Source organism: Oncorhynchus nerka, linkage group LG27 (assembly GCF_034236695.1).
Source record: "Oncorhynchus nerka isolate Pitt River linkage group LG27, Oner_Uvic_2.0, whole genome shotgun sequence".
Taxonomy (NCBI): Eukaryota; Metazoa; Chordata; class Actinopteri; order Salmoniformes; family Salmonidae; genus Oncorhynchus; species Oncorhynchus nerka.
In genome coordinates this window covers 67262932-67281295 of record NC_088422.1, presented here as the reverse complement: position 1 = coordinate 67281295, position 18364 = coordinate 67262932, and the positions used below count along the sequence as shown (strand labels likewise).

General features: G+C 45.5%; 1 protein-coding gene across 3 annotated transcripts in view; it reads left to right on the top strand.

Annotated features, from left to right (window-relative positions):
• Positions 1 to 18364, top strand: part of LOC115112187 (SH2 domain-containing adapter protein F-like) — a 137939-nt gene that overhangs the window by 102410 nt on the left and 17165 nt on the right. For 2 of the 3 annotated variants that reach the window (XM_029639053.2, XM_065011911.1), the window contains 2 exons: positions 419 to 634; positions 2242 to 2340. In XM_029639053.2, coding sequence (XP_029494913.1) covers positions 419 to 634; positions 2242 to 2340 — 315 coding nt within the window. The remainder of the gene's footprint in view (positions 1 to 418; positions 635 to 2241; positions 2341 to 18364) is intronic. The other variant, XM_029639055.2, reaches the window with a different exon arrangement.

The following is an 18364-nucleotide window of genomic DNA, read 5'->3' as shown; positions in this document are numbered from 1 at the left end:
ATCACACATAGGCATCTGTAGCTGCCTCTCCTGATCATGTGTGTGCTGCTTGGCTATGCTAATCCCTGTTAGCAGATATAGAGTTTGATTAGGATCCACACAGCAATAATTAACATGGCTGTCGGTGTCCTATGTTTGGTTCTTCTCCCTCTCCTGGGTCTCAGGGGGTAGGTATGTAAAGAGACAGCTGGATCTCACTGCCCAAGGATATCTGGATTTAGCCTACCTTGGAACATGGCTGTCTTAGTGTTGTATGTAGAGAAAATGATATTTTGGAAGTGAAACTGCTGATGAAAGCTGTTGGTTGGATTGTTAACATAAATATTCACATATTCAGTCCCTTCGTATCGTTTTACCTTTACATCCACATTGACGGTCTATTAAATCTAACCCTCCTCTCCCTCTTCTCTTTTGCCAGAGATCCGCGGTGGCCGGGGGCCTAAGGAGGGGTCACTGAGATCGCTGCCCCTGTACGACACGCCCTACGAGCCAGCTGAGAACGGAGGGGACTCGGACGGCGAGCGTCCCCGCTGCCCCAGAGAGAGTCGGCTACCGCAGGACGACGAGAGGCCCCCGGAGGAGTACGACCAGCCCTGGGAATGGAAGAAAGAGCGCATCTCCAAGGCTTTCGCAGGTACGAGAGCACGTATGTAACACTCCTCTCCTCCTGCTCTATGTCCCCTACATTACTGTCACTCTGTGTCTGTTCTGCTGTCCCTCTCCATCCCACTAATTGACCAGGTACCCTTTTCCAGCACTAACCAATGTGATTACTGCTTCTTTCATGGTTTCCGGGTATCTTATCTTCAGAAAGGCATTGTTAATGAAAACTGAGTTCATGAGTTCCCCTCATGAAGCATAACATCAAGTTCATTTGCAGGTATCTCTTCTGCTGAGTGGGGCCTTTTTCTGGGTGTCTGTCTAGTCTTTGGCATTTATTGTCATGAATCTTGCCCTGTGCCAGCTAGTGACCAAAGTCATACCATCTGATTTTAAACATAACCCCAACCTTTCCTCTAACCTTAACGAACATTTCCAGTTGACAGTGTGGTTACGACCAAAAAGCTCATTTCAGTTTTCATACATTTTTACAATATATCCAATTTTGACTTTGCAGCTGTACCGTCTAGCAGAAATCGATCAGTTCCAGGGGAAGTTTCATGACAATAAACGTCAACCTGCAGCTTGGGAGAGACCTATGGTGTATGGTAGTTAGGGGAGCATGACTGTGTTTGTGTGTTCTCATGCGTTCATATACAGTATACACTACATATACAAAAGTATGTGGACAGTAAAAATCGAGCACACCGCCATGCAATTTCCATAGACAAACATTGGCAATAGAATGGCCTTCTTGAAGATCACCTAAAATCACCATGCGCAATGCCAAGAGTCGGCGCAGTGGAAATGCGTTCTCTGGAGTGATGAATCACGCTTCACCATCTGGCAGTCCGACGGAGGAATCTGGGTTTGGAGAATGCTACGATAAGGCTTCCTATCCGAATGCATAGTGCCAACTGTAAGGTTCCAGTCGAGAGAAATCTGAACACTATAGCACACAATGACATTCTAGTCAATTCTGTGCTTTTGGGGGAGGCCCTTTCCTGTTTCAGCGTGACAATGCCTCCGTGCACAAAGCGTGACAATGCCTCCGTGCACAAAGCAAGGTCCATACAAAAATGGTATGTCGAGATCGGTGTGGAAGAACTTGACTGGCCTGCACAGAACCATGACCTCAACCCCATCAAACTCCTTTTGGGTTGAATTGGAACGCCGACTGCGAGCCAGGTCTAATCGCCCAACATCAGTACCCGACCTCATTTAATGCTCTTGTGGCTGAATGGAAGCAAGTCCCAGCAGCAATGTTCCAACATCGAGTGGAAAGCGTTCCCAGAAGAGTGGAGGCTCTTATAGCAGCAAAGGGAGGGACCAACTCCATATTTATGCCCATGATTTTGGAATGTGATGCCGGTGTCCACATGCTTTTGGTCCTGAAGTGTATGTGTGCATCTGTCTGTCTCAATGTCTCTCAATGTTACTGAATGTTGACTGTGGTTTAGAGAGCTCCAGCATAGCTAACACAGCCATAACTGAACAGGGCCGTTCCAAGACAAACTCTGGCTTTGGAAGACAAAGACAAACCAAACAAAAAGATTGGTGGAAAAACCAACACCTTTCCTCGATTTGAAACTATACTATACCAAATATTTTTTTCTTGACCTTTTTGTATTCTTTGAACAGCTCTGCTCTGTTCTGACTGCATTAGCTACAAGGGCTCTGTAAGTGGCAGTGGATCAGAACCAGAGACAAGGATGGACAACACCTCTAAATCCCTCACAGGTACCACTAACACACACCACCCGGGCTGGTCTGTCTCTGTCCCTCTGTTTCTATCAGTCCGTGTTTACTTCGTCTACGTTTCTCTGTTTCACACTGCAGTAAATGTGTGCGGTCTCTTTCAGCTGTGGAAAAACGGATGTTCCTTTCTTTCATTCATGTCTTTCCCCTCGTTATTTTGTCTTTCATCCAGCACTAAGACGAGTTTATTTAGGATGCTATTTACAAACACTCCTCTTACATTATTTCCTTTTGATGGTAATTCATTTCATTTGCCCGGGATGTCAAAGTGATTTCTGCGGTGCGAGAACAGAGATAAGAGCGCTGAAGTTATCCTTCAAAGAGGAAGACTGGAGTTGCTTTGATTTATTGCATGTTCTTCAACCTTTTTGTGTTCCATTCAGCACATAATGATATCCCAGTGTTTGGTAGAGAGAGACTTCTCCTCTGACAATCTGTCATAAAACAGAGCTTTCTGAAAGAAGAATGCCTCCCTTCTCTCTTTCTCTCAGCGTGTGAAGACCTGGCTGCGAACTGGCTCTGTTCCAGACGTCTTGATCATCAAAAAGCTCCAGAACTTTATATAAAAGGGCCCCCAGCTCTAACACTGTCTATAGACCTAGGTCTTAAAGGTGACAGCTCTGGTAGACATGAGGTCTTACGCGTTATCTTCAATATCCAGGCTGTTTGAAGATGAGCTCATCATTGTCAGAGCACTGTAATAAGTGTGTCATCATTATGCGACCCTGGCGACTGCAGATGGACAGGTTGCTCAGCCACAGGGCATCGACCCAGGACAAGGGTCAGGACAATGGACAGTCCCTTTCTTTTGGCTGTCACCTTAATGACTTGTCATCTGTTACCATCAGACCATTGGGTGTGTTTCCACCTAGCTTCAGATATGTGTTTTATATTCTGTTGGTGAAGTTAAATTGTTTGCATTTTAAACTCCCATTTGCATAGATGAATAATGATATTGTTCACTTCAGATTTCCTCGTGGTTTCCAGCCCGCTTGAAGATGCCCCATAGATGCTGTTTATATTTAGACGGTTGTATGCGGAATTAAAGTGTCAGCATGAAATATTAATGTTTAATGAAGAAAAATGCACCCCCCACAAATAGTGGAGAGTGGGTGTGTACGTCGTATTAAACCAGACCCATAAAGTAGATACCTTTATCTGTCTCTAGCTGAACACTGTCATCTGAATAAAGCACCGTTTCTCTTCATTAGAGCTTTCTAAAGGACAGACCTGTAATGCTGCCTGTATGTAAACCACCTCCTCTCCTTAGCTGTCCCTACCGCGTGGGGCTGCCTGCCTCCCTGCCTCACTGCCTAGTGCATCCACACATACAGTACATGTTGTTGGTTTTACAGGTCCTCACTTCTTATTCACTGTTGGGTTATCTCTTGACAGATATGCAATGGAATGTAAATTCCCTCCCTTGTTTGTGTTGGGAGGTTGTGTACATGCCGTCCGGTTAATCACTCATCCTCGCTGCTCCTTCCTCCTTCCCCCTCGGGAAGGGGGACTTTGTGATGGATGAGACGGAGGGTTGAGGAGTGAGGAAGATCCATTCAAATGTGACAATATGAAGAGAGCCTCTGTGTGATCGGTGTTGGTGTGTGGTGGGGGATTTTGTGCGGCGAGGGCTTGTGGGGGTGCGGGTATACACACTTGCATGTGTATGTACTGTGTGTGTGTGTGTTTGTGTGTGTGTGTGTGTGTGTATCCATGTTTAATATGCACACCACACACACTAATAAACCCAGATGTTGAACAGGCAGCCATTGGAAATCTGAGTAGTGCCTCATTGTGTCTGTCTCGAGAGCCTGTACTTAATCTGTAGGCCCTGTTGCTGGCTGTTAAACACCATTAAGTTGGCTGCTAGCCAGCGTAACCCAGTGCACTTACTGCAGGCGAGATAACAGGAGATGCTGTCAGAGCCCTAAGCCAGGTCCTGAGCAGCAACACACCGCTTTATGGGTTTTTAATGACTCTTCAAGGACTTAATGACCCAGAGAAATCTGAAGCGCAAAACTCTTCTATTCTTAAGTAAATCAGTGAATCAGTTTCGTTCCAGTAGTAATTGCTGCAGTGTGTTTGAAGAGTTGTTGGTGAGCCTAATCCATGCCTTGGCCCCATGGTTCTGTCTCGCTCTGTGAAAGACCTGTCCCCTGTGATGGCCTGTCACTCCACAGTGCTTCACCCCCCCCCCCCCCCCGGTCTGGCCTTCCCCTCGCTGCACCACCGCTGATAACCTCCCTGACAGGCCTCTTTCATGAGCCTCAAATGGCTCCACTGCCTTTGAATGTGCAGCACGCTGCCTGTTATCTTTCACTCACACACGTTGGCCACCCAGCCCTAACCCCCACCTCCTCTCCCCCTGCACAGAGCGGGTGCTCTGCCAACCTGACCGTAGCTCTGCTCTCCCCTGGGAGCCCCGCTGGATGGCCAGCTGTGAGTCTAGGCAGAACGGGCACGCTGTCATCTCCCCTCCATCACTCGCTCGCTCACCTCCACTTTCATATTTAATAGGAACAGATTCTCTTCTTCACAACGGATAAGTGTTGGGATAGAGGGAGGTGGATGGTGATGCGATGGATACAACGTGCATTTCCTATGAGGTGGCATTTGGCGGTTTCTTCCACAATGAGCCGTGAACTAGTAGCTTCTGGTGATGGTGATATGAGAGCATCTGCAAAAGCAATTTTTGTTTTTCTGAGCTCTCCTCCAGCTCCTAATAAATGCCATAAATATTGTAATCTACCAACTTATTTTGAATATGCAATTAGCAGGGCAAATGAAGCAGAACTAAATGAAATGGCACAAGTGGGCCAGTGATTTATGTGGTATCGCTGTTTACACTGATGAAGTAGTGCTGCCTAATTAAAAGGACAAGGTAAACAAAAACATGTTGTAGAGACATTTAAAAAAAAGTTGTCTAGAGCTTTATGGAATGTCTTTGGGCTCTCTCTCTCTTTCTCTGCATCTCTGTTTCTCACTCTCTTTATCACCCGTCAATACTGGCACAAGACCGAACACACCACGTGACACAGTACCAGAATGTCACATGACTTGCCAGAAATCCACACACCACAGAGCTGTCAGGGCAGGATGATGTCACAGGAAGCTATGTCATTGTGTCTTTCTGTTCCTGTCATCGCTGTTATATTCTGAGAGTCCAACAAGTCCTGGCTCTGGCCAATGTTCAGTCAATTGGATGTTTGAAGCTTTGTGGATTTAGAATGGGATTGCACCCAACAGGTTAACTTCCCTCCTAAAATGCTCTTTCCCTCTCTGTGTCAACAGAATGTTTTGTGTACCGACATGGGCAAAGCTTATGTAATAGACAGATGGTGTATTGGTGAAATACCTCTTAAACACCAGTCATGTAGAGATATCGACAAGTCCTGTACATACAGTAGTCATGATGATCTGTGTGTATGGTATACCTAGTGGTTAAATTGGTATTTGGGGGATGGTCCCTAGTCCCTAGTCCAGAGGGTGGGGGGATATGATATATATATATATATATATATATATATATATATATATATAAGTGCTGATTTCATGAACTGAAATAAAAGATCCCATAAATGTTCCATACGACCAAAAACAATATTTCTCTCAGATTTTGTGCACATTTGTTTACGTCCCTGTTAGTGAGCATTTTATCCTTTTGTCAAGTTAATCCATTCACCTGACAGGTGGGAGGGAGGTATTTCTGTCTGTAATAAAGCCCTTTTGTGGGGAAAAAAATATATTCTGATTGGCTGGGCCTGGCTTCCCAGTGGGTGGGCCTATGCACTTCCAGGTCCACATGTGGCTGTGCCCCTGCCCAGTGTTGTGAAATCTATAGATTAGGGCCTAATGATTTTTTTTCAATTGACTGATTTCCCTATATGAACTGTTGCATGTTGCATCTAAACATTAGGCTATCTTGTTGCTAGTTATAGCAACATTATGACTTGAATGTCCCCCCCCAAAAACATTCTACTGTCACTCAGCCAAACGAGGATGATGTACTGTGAATATAATGTCGACCTACCTATTACACCTGACCCGTGTTACATTTAGCCCCGCCCTTCCCTATGCATTCAATGCCATTTGGTGCTCGCTAACGCGTATAAACCATCCATCTGCTCGCTAACGCACATAAACCATCCATCTGCTCGCTAACGCACATAAACCATCCATCTGCTCGCTAACGCACATAAACCATCCATCTGCTCGCTAACGCACATAAACCATCCATCTGCTCGCTAACGCACATAAACCATCCATCTGCTCGCTAACGCACATAAACCATCCATCTGCTCGCTAACGCACATAAACCATCCATCTGCTTGCTAACGCACATAAACCATCCATCTGCTCGCTAACGCACATAAACCATCCATCTGCTCGCTAACGCACATAAACCATCCATCTGCTCGCTAACGCACATAAACCATCAATCTGCTCGCTAACGCACATAAACCATCAATCTGCTCTCTAACGCACATAAACCATCCATCTGCTCGCTAACGCACATAAACCATCCATCTGCTCGCTAACGCACATAAACCATCCATCTGCTCGCTAACGCACATAAACCATCAATCTGCTCGCTAACGCACATAAACCATCAATCTGCTCTCTAACGCACATAAACCATCAATCTGCTCGCTAACGCACATAAACCATCCATCTGCTCGCTAACGCACATAAACCATCCATCTGCTCGCTAACGCACATAAACCATCCATCTGCTCGCTAACGCACATAAACCATCCATCTGCTCGCTAACGCACATAAACCATCCATCTGCTCGCTAACGCACATAAACCATCCATCTGCTCGCTAACGCACATAAACCATACATCTGCTCGCTAACGCACATAAACCATCCATCTGCTCGCTAACGCACATAAACCATCAATCTGCTCGCTAACGCACATAAACCATCAATCTGCTCTCTAACGCACATAAACCATCAATCTGCTCGCTAACGCACATAAACCATCCATCTGCTCGCTAACGCACATAAACCATCCATCTGCTCGCTAACGCACATAAACCATCCATCTGCTCGCTAACGCACATAAACCATCCATCTGCTCGCTAACGCACATAAACCATCCATCTGCTCGCTAACGCACATAAACCATCCATCAGCTCGCTAACGCACATAAACCATCCATCTGCTCAAAACTCCGATCCTAAAACGGTGCATTTGACTCATTTATTGGATTTGAGAAACAAGTGTAGCCTACTAACACTAGAAAGCTCAGTGATGCTCCTCTTTTAACAGTGGCCATCAACTGCTTTCAAAGGGTGTTTTTTGTTTCCCCCCGTGACTTCATTTTGAACGCTGTAGTGACTGGCGTGAATGCGCCTTGAGAGGAATATAATTTTCTCGCATAGAATGCAACAGGCTGAACAATTGAATAGGTAAACTATTCTACTATGGGGTTGTCAGAGTTTGTTGTTGCTTAGCCTACTTGTGTTGTTGGCTGTAGAAAATTAAATGTAGACAACAGCTTTTTCATTAGATAATTCAAATAGGCTAACGGAATGTACCGGGTCTCAGCTCCACTTGTCTCTCATTTGGATCATAGGTGCCTGGTCTCAGCCCAGTAGGACCCGGCACAATTTAACCCATGTGCATACCCACATGAAAAAATACTAGTTTACTAGGCTAAAATATACTACAGTACTTACTATAGCTTTCTATAATAAACTGTAGTATACTATGGAATACTATACACCGTGGTATCCCTCAATCATGTGTAATACTTACTATGGCATTTTGTAGTGAACTGTAGTACTACAGCATTCTCTGCAGCAACAAAAAAACACTGTAGCCAATACTATAGTAATGTTCCCAAAAACACTACAGTCTGCAAAACACTACAGTTTTTTAAAACTATACTGCAATTCAGTAGCCTTGTGGTTCGAGTGTGCGCCCTGAGATTGGAAGGTTGGGAGTTTGATCCCTGGCCTAGTGATACCAAAGACTTTAAACATGGTACCCGATGAGTCTCTGCTTGACACTCTGCATTAAGGAGATAGATTGGGAGTAAGGCCCTGCGATATAGACTAGTGTCCTGTCCAGGAGGTGTACTTGTACATCAAGCTGCCTCGTGCTCCTGCTCCTATGAGCCATTACGACTCGCCAATGCTTGTGCAAGGATATTTACTATATACTACAGTGTTTAATTTGCATATACCCTGCTCATTCCCCTCCCTCATATCCCAATTTGTGCCACCAATAAGTGAGAGACGTACATGCCAAGTATAGACCATATATTGTGTTCCCTACATGTGACAGAAAAGAGCAGAAGCTTGAACTATCCGTTCAAACCTCAATACAACCTTCCTACAGGTTATGGAACATTTGCTCAGTAGGTTTCCTCAAGCATCTGCAAAAACACTACATTAATTGCTTTAGTATATACTACAGTTATTTTACTACAGTATTTATACTATAGTTAACTAGCATTTATACTATAGTGTACTGTAGTATTTACAGTTAACTAAAGTGAATACTACATTTGTCAGCAAAAACACTACAGTGAATACTATAGTATTTTTTTTCATGTGGGTCTGCTGCTTCTATCCAATATGCCCTGGAGAAATCAACATTCATCCTGACTGAGAGATAAGGTCCTGAAAATTAGTAGAATGGACTGTATAGTTGTAGAGAGACTCTGTGAGACAGTGTAGAGCAGCGTAAACCCCAGGGGGTTTTGTTAGAATGGGGTGAGCTGGGCTCTTTATCTTCCTCATAATGCTCAAGGCACCTTCACTGTCACGGAGTCCCACGGGATGTCATACTGAGTAAGAGAGCAACCTTCTACTCACGATTCACCTCTTCCCAAAGCAAAACACATGGATCACTGTGGGGACATGTCACTGGTGAGGCAGTGCCAACTAAAGGACCTGATGCCTGTCTGTGCCAGCCCAGTCATACACACACAGACCGTTCCATCTGGCACACAGTACTGCGCCGTATGTGTGACTTGGATAGGCTGTGGATAGAGGCTCCAGAGATGTTTGAGTGCAAATGTCTTTGTGCATTCTCTGCTGTGTTTCAGCCTCTCTCATCACCTCAGCCTGAAGAATTAGGATGAAGAATTTGCCCTTATTGCTCCCCAGTCCCAGGCAGGTCACTTCACACTGTGTCTCAGAGCAACGCGTCGAGGCCTTAAGATGCACTCATCCGTGCCGCAACATAACATCCAAGTCTAAATGTATTCAGAAAAGGCCCCTTGGGCTGACAGCAAATTGAAACCGGTTATAGGGTAAGGGAGAATCAGACACCTGGAGGTTTGAAGACCGCCACTGTACTTCTGCCACTTGAATCAGTTTACCTTTCTTTTAGAAGTGGCTGTGTGACCGCTCACCTACACTATTGCACTGTGTTGCACTAAGCTGAGACCGACCTGTAAGAGTGGGCTTTTCATCCCCAGAGCAAGGCTGCGTAACACTGCAACGCCTGCTACTCCCAAAACAATTACAGGCTAACCTGAAATGAGAATTAGACTTTTAATCGCTCAGCGGTGAGGCATCCCAAGGCAGGAAGTTATTATATTAGCTGCTAGTGCTCTGACCTTTGTCCCAACCCTATACCTCGGTCTTATTTGCCTTAGTCTGAGAACCAGGGATAACTCTCTCTCCTATTGGCTGTCATAGTGAGGAAAGGACACCATCCTTGGTGAGGACACCATTAAAGTAAGGAAACTTCATTCCGAGAACACCATTCATAGTAAGGACTCCATCCTCATGTGAGCCCTTGTCATATCAACAGTCCTGCAGCCACATTACTCTCACGCTGCCACAACAGCACTAAGGCTGAGGTATTTAATTGCTTGTCCAAAATAATATTCTGTTTTCCCTCTTCATCTGCAGAGATGATTTCTCCCCTCCTCATTAACATGTTCTGCACCCCAGCTTTTTCCTGCAGGCCAGAACAAGGACAACTCCATAATGTGTCCGTTCAACTCACAGAATAAAAGCTAGTTTAGCAGCCTATAAAACCTGGCAATAGACAATAGACAGTAAGTAAACTCTCAGCTTTTTTGTTTTTTTTCATCAGCAGTGGAAATAGCAGTCACTCCACCTGAGGTGGGTGATTCTACATTAATGACTTACTTGGCATGAGGATAGTAAAGAATTCATTGGAATAGGGGTTGAATGTCATTGTTTTTGAGACAATGGTTAGACTGGAATGTATTTGAGCTAGGCATTCTGTGTTTTTTTTCTACTTTCAACAATACATCTTACTGCTTCTACTACTATTTTATGAGGGCAATTCAATGATGAAACATAACATCAGGACTCTATTCGTTTATCCAGAGAAGGATGAGACTTGCCAGGCAACATGTCATTCCTAGCTGTAGAACTCCCTCCTGCACAGCCAGTCCTGTTTCCCGGTTACTTTATTAGCCACTGCAGCAAACAGACCAGCGGCTCCCTGGTGGATAGGGAAATGCACTCCCCTTCCCGTCCCCTTATTTATCGAGCCTCCTGTGCTATTAAACAAGTGGGCCATTCCCAGTGAAAGATGGGCCGGCGCACCAGCACTCAATTTACTCTGGTAATACCCCCATCTGGACATGAGCGATACATTACTGAGGGGCTAGGTCTGCGGGGTGCCCCCCGCCATTACAGTACAATGGATTCCACTGTGTCAGGCACCAGTAGAGAATCTTGTATGTTGCCCTTTATCTTATTGTGGAGGCAGTTTCAGAGTTTGTAACTCAGTTATGAGCCATACCAGAGCTTGTGTTGTCCGTGAGGCTATTGACACGAGCCAAGTCATGCTCAGGTCTTTTGATTCTGTGTTTTAAAAGCCTCATTAGTAGCTCTCTTCAGCCACTTTCCATGCTAAACCTGGAGCGTAATTAATGACTCTGACCTGCAGTTGAAAATTCCACTGGTTGACTCCTTGTAAAACGTCAAAGAAACATGTAGAGGCAAAGTGGAGAGGTCAAAGAGCAGAGTCTGTCTCTCTCAGGTAAACTAATACTCCTTCCTTTTCAGTCTTGCTCTCTCCTGGTTTTCCCTGCTGTTCTATTGGCTATGCTGTGGTATACTAACCTGACCTGTACCTGTTACTGTCCAGCATTTCTCTTACTCTGCTCTCTTCTGTTTTCCCCTTTCCCCCTCATCTCTCTCTTGATCTTTCTCTGCCTCTTCTATCCCTTTATCTCTCTCGCGTTTTCTCTCTTCTCCCTCTCGCTCTACCTCCCTCTCTTCCACTCCTTCCCTCTTGCTCCCGTCCTGGTGACCTGGGCTGCCTGCAGTAGAGATTAAAGTAATCAAGGATCTGCCGTGGCCCCCTCCTGTCGGTCAGCTCAACCACAGTCCTGCCCTGGTCCTGCTGGAAGGGGTGGAGTCACCCACCGCTGTGCCCCCCCAGCCAGCCCAGCACTCCCCTGGACACACTGCCTGTGACCAGCTCCACCATGGTGGGTTTTGTCCCTGTTCTGTCTGTCCATCCCACCACCATCAGAGAGGCTCACCCAGCACCCCTTACCCCTCATCAACAATGTCCCCTTGCCTCTCTCTCTTGCCATATCCATAACCATATCTAATTTCCATGGCTCATCCTCCTCTTCCCCCTGTTCCCTGATAGGGTACTGTACTGGTGAACTGTCATTGTCTGTCAAAGTAGAGAAATTGCATGGGTGACACCATACCATACAGTTGTAAGACAGCATTCCATTTACTATGACAACATACCATACAGTTGTAAGACAGCATTCCATTCACTATGAAAACAGTAACAGCCAGTTTACTGTGTGACCTCATCGAGTGAGGAGGAAGTGATTGATCAGCTCTACAGTATCTTTAAATCAGTTTGACGGTTCACATTATCTCTGTAATAACTGCCCTTTTCCATCTGGATTACATAGGGCAGAAAATCACTATTACTAGCCAGGTTGTGTGGACGAAGGCTCATTACTTTTAATGGTGCTGAATTGCCTTCTGAATGGGTAATTGGAAGTGTAGGTGAACCATAATGCCACTGTCAACATAGGCATAACTGTTCCAAGGCAAGCATCTCCTTGCCCACTGGTCTTTATAGATCATTCTCTCAAACCCTTGATTAAGAACCCATTCAAATCCCAAAGTTTACTACTGTTGGTGAGAACCTCCATGTAGCACAAAGTGTCTGACCTTGTTCTTCTAATGCTCTGTGACCAAATAACAACCCCATTTCCAGACTTCTGGACTTGAGTCACATGACTTGGACTTGGGACTCGACTTTGACTTGAGACTGATGACTTGAAATGATCTGGCCATGTTCTGTAACGTGTTGTCACTCAGTGGCAACACTCAGCAAGAGACAGTAACCGCAACGTGCAACAGATTGTCTAGTGAAACGCACACTTGGCCCTCTGATTGGACCAGCAAACTGTCAATCAACACAGGTCGGGTGCACTAGTGAACATATTTCTGATTTGCTATATAGCTATAACATCAGGTGCAGCACAAACAGCAAATTGTAGAAAGAGGATTGGCATAATAAATTGTTTAGTGATCAAGAATATTGACTGTTTACTTTGCAAGCTCACCAAGAATGGGGCATCGGGCAACAATTAGACCGACTAGTATAGGCCTACTGGCCATCTGGTTATGTCAAAATTGCTTGACATTGATAATTTACTTTTCAAGCTTGCATTTGTAATTTGTTAAAACAAATGATTACTGTGGCGAGGACACACTATAGTCTCTCCACTTGAGCTCTCCATACTCCCGCCAGCGGAGAGTGCTTTGTTTTCTTGCTTTCACACGTTTAAATGCATATGTGCTAAATCTGTATTCCATATATAATCCTACTGTGTTTGCTGGCGTTTCATCATTCCGTCCTGTACCGTTTATTGCTACACTTGTTTGATACGATCCATTTTCATTTGTCATACCATTTCTTACCCTCTTGAGTGGGCGCAATGTTTATTGTGCAAGACTCCTGTGGTAGAAGTTCTGTTTATTTAATTCAATGTATGGATTCTTTTGTTCATATTTCTCGGGTTATGTCCGAGTTCCGTGTGTGTCCTACTGTAAGTCTCTGTCATTCTGGTTGTGTGCAATAGGAGCGTGCCCCAGTGCGCATAGAAAAGGCTACGTGGCCTGCTCGCCAAGCTATGGAGACAGTACGTTGAATAAGATGCATTATTTTCTCATGTATGAATGGTGATGAAATTAATAATCATCAAGTCTGATTAAAACAAATGTACAAATGTTAGAATTGATGTGGAAATTGCTTTTTACATTGTAGAACTAGTTTATTGGTTGTAATTGCCAATTGGGTAATTGTATGGTCCTGGGAGGGGTCAAGTGCTTATATGTACCTGTTTGAGCTCCTGTTAGATGGATTCGATTTGGTTTCTCAAGGGGAGGCTTTACTGTCTTGCCCACTACCTATGTCCGTTCAGATAGGACAGCTTATGCCTCATACAGAAGCTATTTCCTTTGGACTGTGTATATTTGGTAACTCTACTTGTGTATTTGTATGATATGGGCTTTCACCATTGGATCGTTGAGACCTGTAAAATAAATCTACCCTCTGAGCTCGTCAACCTGCCTTGCATTCTGCTGATGTCACACCCTGACGACTGCTACAAGATCCCTATTTTACAATTACATCATGTGTTGTAGACAAATGTATTAAAAGGGCTGTCTGGTAGCCTCAGTAAATAGACAAAGATTTGCAGTCATTGCATGTATAGATGCATTTTTAACTTGACTTTTAAAAAAAACGTGTCAACTTGACTTCCTCTTAGAATGCACGACTTGGGCTTGACTCGAGACTCGACCCATTCTACTTGAGACTCACTTGAGACATGGACATTGTGACTTGAGACTTGCATGTGATTCGGTTAATAGTGTCTTGGTCCATTTCCTATTATGAAGCCTCTGTGTGTTTGCCAATGTTTGCAGCTTTTCCACAGCTCTACAATCAGTAACTAATTATCCAGGGAGAGAGAGAGGCGAGGGGCCATGTGTAGCAGAACTAATACTCAGGCTGAGGCTCTGTACTCCCCTGGTAGTGTAGAGGGGGTGTAATACTGCAGAGAGACCAATGGAGACTGGGGTTTAAATTGGAAATGTGTTTGTCCTTCATACTGTTCTATCCATTCCAACCAGTACCATGAGCCATCCTCCACCAGAGAGCGTACCTGTAAAATGAGCTGGCTGTGTTCTGAGGGCGAGGACAGGGCAGATGTCTGATTTATGCCCCATAATGCCTTGGGAATGGCTGCACTTCCCCCATGCATGGGATATGAGTGGGTTTTAGTGTGGCGTCTGGCTGAAAGAGGATCCTCTCTCTGTCTGAACTCCCACCACATCACATGGGTCAGATGTTGGATATAGAGACTGGGGGTGGAGGGCTCTCTGACCTTTCTGTGAGTACAATTGCAGGCCTCTCACCTCCTGTCGCCTCTGGCTACAGCCAGGCCTCCACTCAAACAGGAGGACAGAGTAGGTAGAAGTTGTTCCTTACCACTGCCACAGGGTCGGATATTTTGACATCCTCCTAATGGTTCAAGTTGAGTGTAGGGTAATTCATCTGATCCTAGAACTGTTGTTAGGGGCAAAAGCCATTGCTCCTCCTGGCCGTAACCAGGTCTCCAGGTTACAAGTGTTACCAGGGCCATTATGATTAGCTGTGTGATTATGGACCTGGATGGAACAGTGCCCAGTACAGCCGAACAGAACCTGTCTCACCAGTTCAACATCATTATCATATTTAAATATTGTCTGACAGCCGTGACAGTAAAGATATTACATCTGCATATAAATAGAAGACAGTCCTTTGTCTGGATGTAATGAAGAGCTTTTGCCTTTGTTTTCTGATGTGAATTGATTGTCTGGGTGTTCAGGCCATTCTCTTACCTTCTCGTCCCTTTGTCTCACTGGAATACAAAACAATGTAATTAAAAGATATCCAGATTTCATTTTTGTTCAAGGAATCTGCAGGCTTTTAAGCCTTTGGAGGATTGTTCCTTTGTTTTTGGGAAAACTCGTCGGAATACGTTTTGGGATTTACATAGAAAAATAACGTGCCTTGATGTTGAACTCGTCAGAGAATAAGACCAGTGGGCTCAGCAAATGTGTTTCTACATAATCCTTTCAGCAGATCCTATTGGACTTCCCCTGGATGTCAACAGAAAGCAGGGGTTTTACAAGCTGCTCGTTCTCTCCCATGGCCTTGTAATGGTTTTATGGTGTGATGCTCACAATGTGCCATGCATTTCAATGAGCCTTCAAACCTGTTAATCATTTCACACGTCAAGCTGGAAATCTTAATTGTAACCCTATAATACAGCAGTAGATCTCCAGCTTTCCCCACTGACCAGTGAACTCACTCTTTTGATGGAAGTACCATTAGTAAATGAGAATTAATTAGCTGGCTTACTTAGTAAATGTGCTGTGTGGAAGGTGGGTGGTTGTCTCAGTGAGAGAAGGCAGTAGTGAGTGGTTTTCAGCTTGCTGGATTCCTTTGTCGCTCTATCTCTGCTCTGCTTTGGTCTAGGCATGTTCTGGTCCTCTCTAGATGTCCCTTTGACCCTTTGTGGCCAATCAGCTCCCTCTCTCCATCTCCCTTCCTCTCTACCTCCACCCCCCTCCCTCCATCCCCGCAGCCTGTGTTTTGTTGGGAGCCTGTAGAGATAGGTGGAAGGCTGGAGAGGGTGGGCCCTTCAACCATCCATCCATCCCCGCAGCCTGTGTTTTGTTGGGAGCCTGTAGAGATGGGTGGAAGGCTGGAGAGGGTGGGCCCTTCAACCATCCATCCATCCCCGCAGCCTGTGTTTTGTTGGGAGCCTGTAGAGATGGGTGGAAGGCTGGAGAGGGTGGGCCCTTCAACCATCCATCCATCCCCGCAGCCTGTGTTTTGTTGGGAGCCTGTGGAGATAGGTGGAAGGCTGGAGAGGGTGGGCCCTTCAACCATCCATCCCTGCAGCCTGTGTTTTGTTGGGAGCCTGTAGAGATGGGTGGAAGGCTGGAGAGGGTGGGCCCTTCAACCATCCATCCCTGCAGCCTGTGTTTTGTTGGGAGCCTGTAGAGATAGGTGGAAGGCTGGAGAGGGTGGGCCCTTCAACCATCCATCCCTGCAGCCTGTGTTTTGTTGGGAGCCTGTAGAGATGGGTGGAAGGCTGGAGAGGGTGGGCCCTTCAACCATCCATCCCTGCAGCCTGTGTTTTGTTGGGAGCCTGTAGAGATAGGTGGAAGGCTGGAGAGGGTGGGCCCTTCAACCATCCATCCCTGCAGCCTGTGTTTTGTTGGGAGCCTGTAGAGATAGGTGGAAGGCTGGAGAGGGTGGGCCCTTCAACCATCCATCCCTGCAGCCTGTGTTTTGTTGGGAGCCTGTAGAGATAGGTGGAAGGCTGGAGAGGGTGGGCCCTTCAACCATCCATCCCTGCAGCCTGTGTTTTGTTGGGAGCCTATAGAGATAGGTGGAAGGCTGGAGAGGGTGGGCCCTTCAACCATCCATCACCGTCTGACTGACGGTTCAATCTGATACCTAGATTCCATTTGCTCTGCTTTACACGCCACAACACAGGTCGTGTAGACAGGCTGGCAGACACACACACAGAATGGCATGTGTGTGCGTCCGCGTGGGTCCTTCCATCACTCTAACTGCCCCCCAGGGCTCATTACCTGTGTGCCAATCCTCTCTTCAATCCCCTCTTGTCCGTCCTGAGTGTGAGCGGTGGAGAATGAAAGGGAATGAGTTTGGTCTACGTATTGCCAGGAATCAGCCAAACTATAACACCGCTGCAGCTCCAGCTATTGTGGGGGAGACGGTTGGCAATCGTAGAAGACACATGCTCTTCACACTCAAACAAATAAAATGGTCGCTTTTTTGTTGTTGTTAGTGGCTCACTCCTTAGTAATGCCTCTTTGAAGCTATCTGTGTTGCCTCTGAAAAGGCCTGTTCTGACGGTAGAGGTTGAGTGGTGAACGCCGCTGAGGATTGCCATTCACTCTGCCGAGGTGGAGTCAAAAGCAAGAGAAGAACAATCGTTTAATCACACTGAGCGGGTTCCTTGTGGATCTGATGTTACTGTAGATGTCAGAGTTTAATTGAGGTGTTTAGGAATTAGTATTAGGCATAATTACAGTGGGATTGAGAGCTCTGAATAGGGCTCAGGTGAACGTCAGTCTAAACTATCACCATCAAACCAATAATAACAGACTTTAGTGTTGGTTCATATTCCTTCATAGCCGTAGACCTGGAATGGAGACAGACATTTGCCAATGTCATGTACTGGTATGTGATAGCTGATAGCATCAAGAACGTGTTCGTTCTGTCTGCCACAGTGATGACAAATAGCTGACCGAAAGTTTCCTCAAATGGGAACTCCTCATGTTCTGATAATACTCTCACAAACACATACGGACACACTCATATAGCACACACCAACACACACACTTATACGTTCAGAGCACAGGAGGCTGGTGGCACCTTAATTGGGGAGGACGGGCTCATGGTAAAGCCTGGAGCGGAATTAGTGGAATGGTATCAAACACATGGCTTCCAGGTGTTTGATGCCGTTCCGGCCATTTATTATGAGCCATCCTCCCCTCTGTAGCCTCCACTGTTTCAGAGATACAGCGGACATTTTTTTTTTATAGAGATAGGGTTTTGTTTCATTAAAGAGGAAATACAATATATAGACTACAGCAGTCCCTCTCCTGCTGTCTCCTCCTGTGACATTATTGCACAGACGTACACTCAGGGGAAGGTTTGCTGCAGAGCTACAGATTGGCTGTGTCCTGGCTGACAGGGTGAGGGGCTGCAAACACGCATCTTTTCCCACCCGGTCAGTCTCCATGGAAACCCTATCTCTCACACATACATTAAACATATATGGATCAGACTTGTACGGTTTACAGAAACCGATTTGTGAAAATATATCCTCCATATTTGACTTTTATTTAACAACGGAGACTAGCAGAGCAAATCATTTTGCCTCATTTATACTGTACAATGTGTGTCACCTTTAGACTCAACTATGTATTAGTG